At 41.8% G+C, this 14,175-nt stretch overlaps 1 protein-coding gene across 3 annotated transcripts in view; it reads right to left on the bottom strand.

The window, feature by feature from the left end:
* The window catches only part of LOC139557130 (voltage-gated potassium channel subunit beta-2-like), a 119,736-nt gene extending 106,336 nt beyond the window's left edge, over window positions 1-13,400 (bottom strand). The window contains exons 1-3 of one of the 3 annotated variants that reach the window (XM_071371528.1): window positions 13,161-13,400; window positions 4,800-4,952; window positions 3,485-3,538 (exon numbers count right to left, since the gene is read on the bottom strand). In XM_071371528.1, the coding sequence (XP_071227629.1) occupies window positions 3,485-3,538; window positions 4,800-4,876 (131 nt within the window). In that variant the 5' untranslated portion in view covers window positions 4,877-4,952; window positions 13,161-13,400. Of the gene's footprint in view, window positions 1-3,484; window positions 3,539-4,799; window positions 4,953-12,477; window positions 12,568-13,160 lie in introns of those variants that run through there. The other 2 variants (XM_071371530.1, XM_071371529.1) reach the window with 2 other exon arrangements.
* Window positions 13,401-14,175: the final 775 nt, after the last annotated feature.

Raw genomic sequence — 14,175 nt, forward strand, 5'->3', positions numbered from 1 at the left:
AGTTGGTTACTAATATATCCAACTTGCCAGGTAGCATAATAACTACCTAACTAAGTACCTGACGTTTATTGACTTGATTATTCACATGATTCTTAGCTAAGTGGTATAGTTGTTGTGCGTTTCAATGGACATTGTTAATTCTGGCTATCTACTCCGATTTCAGAGCACTCTTGTGCAGAATAACTGATGAATTTATGAATGCTCAACACCCGTTGAATATGGCCGATGTCAGTAAATGTTGGCAAAAAAGTATAATTAAATCGTTGCCAGCAGCACAGTTGCAGTCACCAATGCTCTGGATAACATGAAAACTGCCTAACCAGCTCTGCTAGGGCAAGTAAAATGATCAGAGTGAGGTGTTCTCTCATTTGGGTCTGGAAGTAGTTGGCTTGGCTGCTTGACTGCCGTTGAACACTCGGATCAACCCTACTTCTAGGCCAGAGCGTCCAGTGTGCGCTCTGAACGCTCCGAGAGCGAAACGCTCTGAATTTACGAATGGACAATCTGACAACACTCTGGATTTATGAATGCCCAGAGCGCACTCTGGCAATTAAATTTACGAATGCACCCAAAATCGATTTTAGCTAGTCATTTTTTATGCTAACAAGCTAGCAAGAGGTTGCATAACAATCACATCAATTTCCGGCAGACATGCAAAGCTCTAGTACGCTCAACGGAAACGATACTCTTCATTTACAGTATACTAAAATGAACTAATAGTATATAGTACGTAGTATATACTCATTAAGTATGTAGTATACAGTATGTTAGTGTGGGTATTCGAACACAGCTCTGCTCTTTCCATGACACAGACTGACCAGGTGAATCCAGGTGAAAGCTTTGATACCTTATTGATGTCACTTCAATCAGTGTAGATGAAGGGGAGAAAACAGGTTAAAGAAGGATATTTAAGCGTTGTGACAAATAAGACATGGATTATGCATGTGTGCCATTAAGTGCCATTACAACACATGTAAGTGCCTTTGAACGGGGTATGGTAGTAGGTGTTCTTGACCGTTTTGTCAAGAACTGCAACACTGCTGGGTTTTTCCGCATCTGTCATTCTCATTGAAAGTAAGTCTAAGAAGCGTTAGATAATTTCTATATGTGTAACGTTTGTTCTCCTCCTCGTCTGAGGAGGAGCATGGATCGGACCAAAACGCAGCGTAGGTTGAATCCATAATGATTTATTTAAAGACGAAGACGAACACGAAGAACACTTGATAACTACAAAACAATAAACGACGTGAACAAACCTGAACTAGAGAACATATAACATGAACGCACGAACAGGAAGGAACACACGAAAAATGAATGAAAGAACGAAACGAAACAGTACCGTGTGGTGCGACATACACAGACACAGCAACAATCACCCACAAACAAACGGTGTGAACAGCCTACCTTAATATGGTTCTCAATCAGAGGAAACGTAAAACACCTGCCCCTGATTGAGAACCATATCAGGCTAATTACCAATGATCCCAACATAGAAACACATAACATAGAATACCCACCCAGCTCACGTCCTGACCAACTAAACACATACTAAACAAAGGAAATCAGGTCAGGAACGTGACAATATGCGTTGTCTCTATGCTTCCCGTTCTTAATAAGTGTTGTTTTTACATCTTTTACTTTTGGTTTTGTACACCAGCTTCAAACAGCTGAAAATACAATATTTTTGGTTATGGAAAACATGTTTCACAGCGGTTAAGATGGTACAATGATTCTCTACACTATACTTGCTTGTTTTGTCAAATAAACTGAAATGTGACTCGTTTCAGGAAACAGGAGCGCCATTTGAACGTAAACTTTTTAAAAAATCAAAATGCAATTTTGGGCAGTAATGCCTTCTGGAACATGTGAACTTTCATGTGCCTTAATAACAAACATGTATGCCATCTGTAAATACGAATAAAATTGTTAAATTACGAGCCTAGTTGGTTTAGCCACAGAAAAAGGGGGCAACCTTCCCACTAGCCATGATTGTCTGAGATAATGATTGGAATGGACATGCCGAGAGATGAGTTCGGATTGGTCTGCCATGAAGCACGCTTCTGTCTATAATATGAGCTGGTCAATATGTGTAGGTAATCCTTTCTAACACGGCTTTTTTGAAAGATATCGCGTAGTAGAACTACATATGTGTTGCTCTCCACTTTCTGGAAGATGGAGTTTTGAAATCAGTGGAATTAGAGTATGATAGCTAAGGAGATGGAGAAAATTCTGGTGTTTGATTGCAAATATGCAGACAGAGTCGAAAAGAGAACACACAGAAGGCTGTTGTATAAAACACTGGTCTCCGGATTACAACTTCAAACTAAGGGCAACCATGGCATCCGTGACAGAGAGGGAGAAGCGTCCATCCATGTATATGAGTGAGAGAGTCTAGCTAGCTACATTTTCAGATATTATACATTTGTAATTTTGTCACAAAGTCGTTTTCATTTAAAAGTTTAAGTGTACTGTTAGCCAGCCAGTTAACATTCCGTGTATGATCTCTGTAGTAATATTATTCATATTATTGTTGAGCTAGCTAGCTATATGTCTAAACAAAGACTCCACTATGCAAGTAACTATTTCAATAGAATGTTTATGATGTCACTGTGACAACTGTCAATAGACGTAGCTGGTAAATTCGCTCTGGTTATCTACTCAGATTTCATAGCTGAAGAATTTACGAACGCTCAACACCCGTTGAATATGGCCGGTGTCAGTAAACGTTGGCAAAAAAGCATCACAAAATGTTTTCCAGCAGCACAGTTGCAGTCACCATGCTCTGGATAACATAAAAACAGCCTAACCAGCTCTGGTGGGGCAAGTAAAATGGTCAAAGTGAGCTGTTCTCTCATTTGTGTCTGGAAGTGGCTAGCAAGCTAGCCAACGTTAGCCAGTTAGCTTAGGTGCTTGACTACTGTTGTTAGGTCAGAAAGCACACTCTGGCACTCCAAATTAAATTTATGAACACACCCGTAGTATAAACCAGCCGTTAGTCTTGAAATCTTCAGATGTGTAGTACATAGCCTCATGTGAATCCTTAAAGAGATGGGTGGGGCTAAAGCTTAAGAGGGTGTGAACGATGCTGAAAGGGTGTAGACAAAAAAGAGCTCTCCAGTAGGTACCAAAACATATAAGGACCATTTTCTCAAAGTGAGGTTAAAAGTTTATCAACTTTCAAAGCAGACTTTCCCATTGTTCCTCAACTGTAGTGTATGATATACAATTTTCTAGCTCTGAGTCTCTACTTTTATCCAATGTAAAAAAAAACTTTTCAAATTTTGCTACATAAGACCGAATCGAGCTGGTCGTTCACAAATTAATTTTAGCAACCAGGAAATGGCAGAGCAATTTCTGCATAGTGCATCTTTAATATTTTATGAGCTGGTTCCACAGGCATACCACTGTGGTTCATTGACCGAGGAGTGACAGAGAATATGACTGTATATCCAGGGAGGAGGGATATAAGACAGACAAATTGTACCTGTAATACTGCAGCTGTCGCTTGCTGGGACTCCCATGGCTCCCATACCGAGCACTGGAGAGAAAAATAGAAAAATAGCAAGCAGGAGCGGGAGAGCATTGTCAAGCAAGCAAGAGAGATACGAGGCACCCTACAAGTAATACAAGGGTAAAATAAAACAGAACTACAATACTACAGCACTAAGCCAATTTTCCCTGCTGCTGTGAGGCTGTAATCTTTCAGCCATACATGTATGGCTCCACCTAGTGTTGATTCTGTGTGTGTGTGTGTGTGTGTGTGTGTGTGTGTGTGTGTGTGTGTGTGTGTGTGTGTGTGTGTGTGTGTGTGTGTGTGTGTGTGTACACGTTTTACTAAACTTGTGAGGACCAAGAGTCCTCACAAGAACAGTAATTCAGGGAAGTGAGGACATTTTGCCTATCCTCACTTATAAAAAGGCTATTTTAGGCTTGGGTTAGGTTTAGGGTTAGAATTAGGGTTATAGTTAGAATTAAGATTAGGGGTTAGGTTTAGGGTTAGAAGTTAGGGTTAGGGGTTAGGGAAAATTGGATTTTGAATGGGAATCAAATTTGGTCCCCACAAGGATAGTAAAACAAATGTGTGTGTGTGTCTGTGTGTTTGTATGTGCATGTGTGTGTGCGTGTGTACTTTTTACTATACTTGTGAGTACCCAAAATCCTTACAAGAATAGCAAACCAACAAAAATTCTGTGAAGTCAGGACATTTTGCCAGTCCTCACTTGTAGAAATACTATTTTAGGCTTAGGGTTTAGGTTAGGTTTAGGGTTAGAATTGGGGTTAGGGGTAGCAGTTATGTGTGTGTGTGTGTGTGTGTGTGTGTGTGTGTGTGTGTGTGTGTGTGTGTGTGTGTGTGTGTGTGTGTGTGTGTGTGTGTGTGCGTGTGTGTGCGTAACACTAACCTTAACTCCTAAACCTAAAACTAACCCCAACTCCTAACCCTACCAAAAGTCCTCACAAGAATAGTAAACCAACAAAAATGCAGGGTGGTGAGGACATTTTGCCGGTCCTCACTTGTAAAAACGCTATTTTAGGTTTAGGGGTTTGGTTTAGGATTAGGGTTAGTGGTTAGGTTTATGATTAGGATTAAGAGGGTTTCTGTTTGTGCTGGTATCAAACCCTGGGTTGCACTGGCCTATTGAAACTTCCTGCTCTGTTTGCATATTGCACGTCAGTCCGGTACCTATACAAAGTCCTCACAAGTATGATAAGTCATAGCTGTGTGTGTGTGTGTGTGTGTGTGTGTGTGTGTGTGTGTGTGTGTGTGTGTGTGTGTGTGTGTGTGTGTGTGTCTGTTCTACCTGTAGATCATGCCAGGGGATGCATGTTGTTTATGGGAGAGGCGCGCCGGCGAGTCCTGGTTGGATTCAGGATACATGAGGTCACGAGGAGGGGAGCGTGGCGGGATGGAACGCCTGCTGTGGGGTCACGCTCTCACCTATGACCTCTTACCTCTGTGGACAGACAAGAAACGACAGGGTAAGACTGAACTTGCTGGGTTTAGAGAATGTATGGTGAGTCTTCCATAAAGTCTTTAAATAAATACAATATCTGAAACAAGATAGTGTTTCCAGAGGCTTCAGCGCTCTCAATTTTATATTGTTCTATTGTGCCTCCTAGAGTCTGCTAAGGGATTTTCATGACAATGTAGGGTATTTTGAAGGGTTGTAGCTGTCACATAGTGTTTATGTGGGGTGTGCATCACCATTTCAGAGGGGGAGAAGCATTAGCCTAAACCCTTCATGAAATTAATTTCTGAAGTCAGGCTGGGTTATTTTAAGGGTTTCTGCACATAGCCAAAGGGAAACAAGTATTGGTAAGATGTTTGCCTATCTGATGGTGTTTCTAGAAGCATCAGAAGTGTCATAAGGCTTATAATGTTCTACGGACAAACCCTCCAATAGTTGTTGCTGTTCTCTAACAATACCTGACCATTCTCAATCAGAACAAAGCAAGCAAATCACTTTAATAAAAGTCCCATTTAATTATTGCTTTTTACACATTTCTATCAGCAAAAATGTGACAATCATCCCCCACCCCTGGATTAAGACACTGTGGATTCATTTTCTGAACCAATCTACTTAAAGGCCAGTGTTCTCTCTGATTCTGTCCCCCCGTTGGATTCTATTTCCCCTAACTCTGTTTGAAAAGAAACGGAAAGGCAATATTTAAAAAATTCTAACAAATGTAGGATCATTGATATAAACACAATTGGATGTAGCAGATGATGTGGTGTCACTGTTAGAGATTTGGTTCAAATCTAAAAATGCCTATCCAAATGCATGGCTGTTGAATAAAATGGCCAACTCGAAAGGTTAGTCACATTTTCACTGTATTAGTGAAGGTCATGTCCTACAGTATCATACACTGAGTATGATAAAAAATTAAAAATGGACACTGAAACCCACAGTTTAAATAAAATCCACTGTAAAACCAAGAGAGTTGTTCACCTTCCAGGTCATAGATAGAGAATGTATGGTGAGTCTTTTGGGCTCCTGAGTGGCACAGTGGTCTAAGGGACTGCATCTCATTGCAAGAGGCATCACTACAGTCCCTGGTTTGAGTCCAGGCTGCACCACAGTCGGCAGTGATTGGGAGTCTCATAGGGTGGTGCACAATTGGCCCAGCGTCGTCCAGGTTTGGTTGGGGTAGCCCGTCATTGTAAATAAGAATTAGTTCTTAAATGACTTGCCTAGTTAAATAAAGGTAAAAATGTATAGGCCTCATGCCACTGTTAAAGGAGGGCTGTTGCATGCTCTGGTGTGGTCTCTGTGGCTGAAGTGCATCAATGTTACGACTCATTACCCTCATTCTGAGGGGTCATGATAAAGCAGGGGCAAATCATGTGAAGGTGACTCCAAACTCCCTCCTCCAACTCCTTGAGATACAGAGCAGGGCTGGCCACAGCAATAATGGCTGCCTACTAGCCATTGAGCAGTTTCTGGAAGATATTCTGTAGTCTGGCTGATAACAAATTCAAAATCCTTCTGACTTCAGTCTGGAAAGTCTGTTTTGATGTTATGCCTTGATAATGAAGGGGGCTGTGCTTTTACTGGTTGATTCTCCTCCATGTCTTTCGCACTCAAACACCCACAAGCACAGCCACACACGGCCCCCTTCCATCACAACTGTTGGATTTTCAAATCCAAAAACAACGAGAGGTCTCAACCCCCCCAGGAAATAAAAAACATTATGAGAGATCCAATCAATGCGTCCGCTCAATTTCTGAGTGAATATTGCATTAACAAACGACCTCAGGCACCATAGTGAAATGGCCATCTGAAATGGCACCCTTTTCCCTAAATGGTGCATTACCAGAGCCCTGGTCAGAAGTAGTGCACTATATACAGTATGGAAAAGGGTGCCATTTCAGACACATCCAAAAAATTGATTTCCAGATTCAGCATTAGTCATCTTTGACAATGTTCCTTTCTAAATCGTCATGAAGAATCAGTTGGCAAAAATAATCTAAATTTAATATAGATATGTGAACTATGGTGCCCGTGTAATACAGTACGTTTGGCCAACTCTGCATTTAGTCACACAAAGGCATCATCGTCCATTGAATATAACATACAATAGGCCTATTAGTTGATGTCACTGTACAAACAGTAGATGGACCACTTTTTTTATTATATAAGTCGTAAAACGGAGGAAAACAGACCGAAACAGGGAGGGACTACCTGAACTTGTTTTCCTTTTCCGTAGCAAAACTTTTTGCTACGCTGTGCACTAATGAATGCAACCATAGTTTTCCCACTGTCATAGAGTTTCACTGTTAAATCCGTCCCTTGCCCTTGGTCTGATAAATCAGCCTAAAACCGCTGGTGTAATTGGAAATGCATACTCCCTCGATCTAAGAATAGAAGTTCATTAAAAAGTGGAAAGGTCTGACTGAATACAAGAATAACAGATTACAATAGGAGGCTGAGCAGGGAGAATGGCAACCAAGAGGGACATGGACCAATTCAGACTATGGCCCAGTCCAAAAAGAACCCCTTGCACCCTAGGCACTTGAATAGAATGTGAAAGAATTTTAAAGGATAAGCAATATGGGGGTTGCTCCACCTTTCCCTCTGATAGTCTGGGTGAAATTTTCACCAAATTGCTAATACCTATACAATCCTTTCAGATGAATAGAAATTGACTGCCAACATACACATGGAATTTGGTGTTGAAAATGTAGTGCATAGCTGTAGGCATTACACTAAGCAGTAACCTGGTTTCTACTTTAAAAATACATCGATCCCAGATGCCCTCTCCATTTTTTTCCTGCCTCCCGTGTGTGTGTGCGTGTGTCTTTATGTGTGTATGTGAGAGCGTGTGTTTGTGCTGACGAGGAGCCCGGGGAGGCCAACCTGCTCCTGCCTCTTGCACCCCGTCCTTGTTCCGGCCAAGGAAGCAGAGAGCCTGCCAAGAAGAATTTTCCTGGCACCAAATGAAACACGACAGAAATGGTGCCATAAAACAAGTGAAGAGTCTGAGTTCCACCGTTCCTGTAACTTTTGAGCCTAAATAGCAACTGAAACAACCCACCACATTCCTCCGGCTGCAGCTGCTTTTGAACCAAACACAAGCCATGATAGTGGATCAACAACTCCCAAGAGCTAGTGACCAAGAGGTGAGACGGGAAGGTGTCCAACGTATCCATAGTCAACAAAGTGCGTTCTTGCTCTCTGAAGTCAGTGCTGCATGAGGTGACTTGACATATAGAAACCGTAAACCAAACCTCTAAATGAATCTCCAACAGGTAGACTCCAGTTTTTCAAACAAAAAAGGGAATAGAAAGAGGTAGAAGGGAGAGATGGCAAAGGGAGGAGGAATACATTGACTAACAGTGTATCGTGGAGCAACACATGGGGACTCTGCAGCTTACTCTCAGCCAATAACAACTCATCTGGGACAAACTCCAACCAAGTGGATGGTGGGGCGTCCGCAGCTGGCTTCCGACGGGAGAGGACATTTGATGTATCACCCTCAGCTCACATTTCTGCTGTCTCATGCCATCATCATCGGCTTTCAGCAGCAGGGAGGGAGGGAGGGAGGAGAGGTGTCGGAGAGACAGAGTGCTCACTTTGCAGCTATGCCTGAGGTGACACTGATGGGAAAGACTAGAGCCTGGATCACACAGGCATGCAGCTACAGTATAGAGAGGACATAGAGTGTATAGTTGATACAATCCCAATCAGCAGACAATCTACAACCAAATCATAATCAGGTCCTGTGTGGCTCAGTTAAAAAAGCATGGCATTTGCAATGCCAGGGTTGTGGGTTTGATTCCCACGAGAGACCAGTACGAAAATGTATGTACTCACTGCTGTAAGTCGCTCTGGATGAGAGCATCTGCTAAATTACTCAAATGTAAAACATTTTAATAATACTAGTGTGATGAAAATAAATTGCCTACTGAGTGATTCCATATGAAACCAGGAGAAAAAAATACCACAATATATTTTTTTAATTTTTAATTTCAATATATATGAATATTGACAAATATAAACATGAATATTGAAAAAACTCAACTGTGGATTTGGATTATTTTTCAATATATTGTTGAACATAATATACTCTACGGTCAGTTTAAAGTTTGAGAGTGGGATCTCTGCCAGTTTTAAAGTTATTTTATAGAGAGAAATTGGTAAAGTAGGAAATGTAACCAATCACAGCCCTCCTGTATCATTGTACATCCTGAAAATCACCAGCAGATGACGGCCACTTTGAATTCAATTTCACATTCACTCTGTTGGTAATGCCTACAAATTGGATGATAACTCTTAAAGTAGCAGAGATTCCATTTGGGAACTTTGATATGCCCATACAGTATATTATACTCAACAATATATTACAAAATGTGCCAAATCCAAAATTGTGTTTTTTCAATATTCATGTCTATATTTTTCAATATTCATAAATTCATGTATATTCATAAACAAGTCAACATCCACAAGGCCGCAGGGCCAGAAGGATTACCAGGACGTGTACTCCGAGCATGCGCTGACCAACTGCCAAGTGTTTTCACTGACATTTTTAATCTGTCCCTGACTGAGTCTGTAATACCAACATGTTTCAAGCAGACCACCATAGTCAATGTACCCAAGAACAGTAAGGTAAACCTGCCTAAATGACTACCGACCCGTAGTACTCACGTCTGTAGCCATGCAGTGCTTTGAAAGGCTGGTCATGGCTCACATCAACGCCATTATCCCAGAAACCCTAGACCCACTCCAATTTGCATACCGCCCCAACAGATCCACAGATGATGCAATCTCTATTGCACTCAACACTGCCTTTCCCACCTGGACAAAAGGAACACCTATGTGAGAATGCTATTCATTGACTACAGCTCAGCATTCAACACCATAGTGCCCTCAAAGCTCATCACTAAGCTAAGGACCCTGGGACTAAACACCTCCCTCTGCAACTGGATCCTGGACTTCCTGACGGGCTGCCCCCAGGTGGTAAGGGTAGGTAACAACACATCCGCCATGCTGATCCTCAACACGGGGGCCCCTCAGGGGTGCGTGCTCAGTCCCCTCCTGTACTTCCTGTTCACTCATGACTGCATGGCCAGGCACGACTCCAACACCATCATCAAGTTTGCCAATGACAAAATAGTAGTAGGCCTGATCTCCAACAACAACGAGACAGCATATAGGGAGGAGGTCAGAGACCTGGCCATGTGGTGCCAGGACAACAACCTCTCCCTCAATCTGATCAAGACAAAGGAGATGATTGTGGACTACAGGAAAAGGAGGACTGAGCACGGCCCCATTCTCATCGACAGGGCTGTAGTGGAGCAGGTTGAGAGCTTCAAGTTCCTTGGTGTCCACATCACCAACAAACTATCATGGTCCAAACACACTAAGACAGTCGTGAAGAGGGCACGACAAAACCTATTCCCCCTCAGGAAACTGAAAAGATTCGGCATGGGTCCTCAGATCCTCAAAAGGTTCTACAGATTCACCATTGAGAGCATCAGGACTGGTTGCATCACTGCCTGGTATGGCAACTGCTCGGCCCCTAGCGCAAGGCACTACAGAGGGTAGGGCATATGGCCCAGTACATCACCGGTGCCAAGCTTGCTGCAATCCAGGACCTCTATGCCAGGTGGTGTCAGATGAAGGCCATAAAAATTGTCTGAGACTCCAGCCACCATAGTCATAGACTGTTCTCTCTGCTACCGCACGGCAAGCTGTACTGGAGCGCCAAGTCTAGGTCCAACAGGCTTCTCAACAGCTTCTACCCCCAAGCCATAAGACTCCTGAACAGTTAATCAAATGGCTACCCAGACCCCTCTTTTACGCTGTAACTACTCTCTGTTTATTATTTATGCAGTCACTTTAACTCATGTACATATTGCTATTGTTATTTTACTGCTGCTTTTTAATTATTTGTTACTTTTATTTTCCATTTTTTACTGAACTCTAATTTTTCTTAACTTCTTAAAGCATTGTTGGTTAAGGGCTTGTAAGTAAGCATTTCACTGTAAGGTCTACACCTGCTGTATTCAGTGCATGTGACGAATACAATTTGATTTGATTTGAAGAGAACTCCTGGACTATGAAGGCAGAGAGGAGAGGACCTTCAGTTGTGCTACCTTTCTGTAACTACACATTTACAACAAAACGTGTCAATTGTTTAGCACCACCTACAATAACCATAACCATAATCAGGTTTGTCAGTGTTCTTTTTTTCAACTTCTTTTTCCTGAATGATATCGGATGGATTTCTATAACTGAGCAAAAAAGGCTCTCATTGATACATTACGAATCTATGGGTCCAGAAGTGATTTTGACTTTTAGAGAAAAAGACAAGCCCAAGACACTGATCTTGACTGAAGGTCTCCATCTTAAGCCCATTTGTAATTAGGCTATGTTTTTATCTCATCCTCCTTCTCCAATGTTCCTCGGACCATCAATCTCCTTGCTCTGAGTAAACCATTGCGACTATTTAATACAGAGCGTGATTCCGTATCACAATCGTCAATATTTAATGGTGTTAACTCAGATGGAAACAGCAGGATATGTGACACCAGATGCAAAGCTCAAAGGGGTTGGGAGGGTATTAGTAACAATTCTGAAATGGCTGTTAGAAGGTTTCTAGGAAGTTAGTAGTTTGCTATCATGGAGTTGAACAAAATAGCCAAATAACCAAAGCATGGCTCATATTCACTCTAAGAACAGAACATTTGGAGAATGAAGGTTGCTTCAGAAACAAATCCATTGATCCAAATTGTATTACTCAGTTCCTACTTCCAAAAATAATAATAATAATGATTATTATTATTATGATCATTTATTTAGTCCCTTTCGAGTAATTTGTCTTGCATCTCAACAAACCACAGCACAGCATTACCACATAAGTGCATAAATACATAATTCACAAGCAATAACTTCAGCAGACAACACAGGAATAGCGTTTTCTACTATTACTGAGGTAAAATAATGTCCCGATAATAAGCCTATAGTAAATGGTTTCTCCTTTCACAGGACAGATCCATCACCTAATATTTGTCATAACCCAGTCAGTCTGTAGAGCCCCAGGTCAGAGGGCACTTAACATACGATCCAGAGAGGGAGGGAGCAACGCCTTGCAACAAGTCACGACCCCACTTCCTGACATCATCGCTGGACACAACGTGTCAATGTTCAGATAACAGCGATGTAAGTGTGCAGAGCATAATGATCCACTTCTTAGCTGAACTGAGGATACCACTGACAGCTGCGCCAAATACGCTTGCCCCAGGATTAAATGATTTATGTATTATCAAACAGTAGATAAACAAGCATCTCATATACAAAACAGGAGCATGTATGGTACAAAGTTGTGTATGACTAGTAGCCATACTTCTACTAGTATTTTTAAATCTGTTGCTAATGCTTGGTCTATAATTGCTGAGTCAAGAATTAGGACCATGGTAAAAACTGATATTTTGATCAATGGATAAATGTTGTTCTCTAAAAGCGTATTCAAACTCACAGATCCAGGACACTCGCTTGATCCAGGACACTTGCTTGTATTCAACAGCTTACTGCACCAAACAATGCAACAGTCACAAACCCAGTTTTGGAATGAATCCCAATTGCACATGCAATGCCCCCCATTGAATGCGCAAAAACAAAATACTCTAGCTAAACACTTCAGTAATTGGGCAAGAGCAGATTGGAGTATTAAACTGCATGTTTAAGACTCGGCCAACAATCTTTGACAAGGCAAAGTCTGCACAAAAAAACTAGTTCCATAGCCACGGAAACTGAAAATGTCCTCTAACATGCATCAAACTGACACCTAAACCAATTGCAGAAATAGCAAACAAATAGTTCATCATAATTATATATATATATAATTATATATCTCAAAGAGGACATTCACTGAAGATGACTGATTTCTACTGGTGGCAGACCATCTCTAGTGAGGCAATCATGCAGTTAACTTTCAAGTCTGGTTTGCACAGCAAGAAGATATAAATATGTTAAGATGATATCATCGTCTGCTAGAGACCACTGCAGCCCTGCAATGATACTATACAGCAACCAGCCATAATGCACATTCAGCACACCGGTATCTGGTCTACTCTGTCCTCCGGCACAGTGCTACTGCATGCTATTAGACTAAAACAGAACACTAGTTATTGAGCAATGTCATTGAGCTTCAGTACCCACCTTTGTCCTTTGCCAATGCCCAGTTTAGCTAACCCCAACCTGGCTCAGACGGTGGAGATGATGGGTGGTGATGGAAGGGTAAGCAGAGATCTCTTTAAGAGAGTGAGAGAGGGACAAAGACAGAGAAAAGGGGGGATGCCGGTGGCTAGCCTTCACTTGCTGTGTTCTTCCCTGCAGTGTCTGCTTTTGCGCAACAGCATATCGGGAGTGAGGGGGGGAGAGAAATTATACCGCGAGAGAGATAATGTGATGAGTAAACTCAGAGAGTAACTGAGAGTCATAGTGGAGGAGCATTCCCTCTTTCCCCGTGGCGCAGGCACCGACACATGCACACACTTCGGCAATATCAGATCTACTATAGAAACTAGACATATATTGACCTAACAATATATTCAATCAAATGATACAATACACATTATCCACAGGGCAAAAACTGGTTGAATCAACGTTGTTTCTACGTCATTTCAACAACAAAAATGAACTGTGATGACGCTGAATTAACAATCAAATGACATGGGTGAATTTTTTTGTTGAGTTCAAGTTGAATTCACGTTAGTTGACAACTCAACCAAATGTACATCAAAACTAGATGTTGAACTGACATCTGTGCCCAGTAGGAACCTTTTGACTCTGGAAAGTATCTTGAGCCTCAAGGGATTGCTCTAATTTTGTTCCTTGTGTGACAGACATGGTATCAAACCCAGGTCCTCTGCACCCCTCAAGACAGTGTGTCTACTGAGTGTAAGCTTGGGGAGCTAACACAAGCATTCAGGTCTCAGACAATGCTGCTCATCATGCTAGTTCCTCTCCTAAGATTCTGACACACTGGCTCAAAGCAAAGTTAGTCTTGCCACACAAAGTGAATGGAAGTTTAAATGGGACCTGTCACCTCTCAAAGCAGGGTCACAAAAAGGGAGAGGAGCACTTCTTCCAGAGAGGCTCAAGTTTCTGTCACAGAGGTGTATATGGTCATATGGAATGTATTGTGGTTATTTTTTCCATCAGACTCAAACAT

Source organism: Salvelinus alpinus, chromosome 28, assembly GCF_045679555.1.
Source record: "Salvelinus alpinus chromosome 28, SLU_Salpinus.1, whole genome shotgun sequence".
In the NCBI taxonomy this organism is placed as follows: Eukaryota; Metazoa; Chordata; class Actinopteri; order Salmoniformes; family Salmonidae; genus Salvelinus; species Salvelinus alpinus.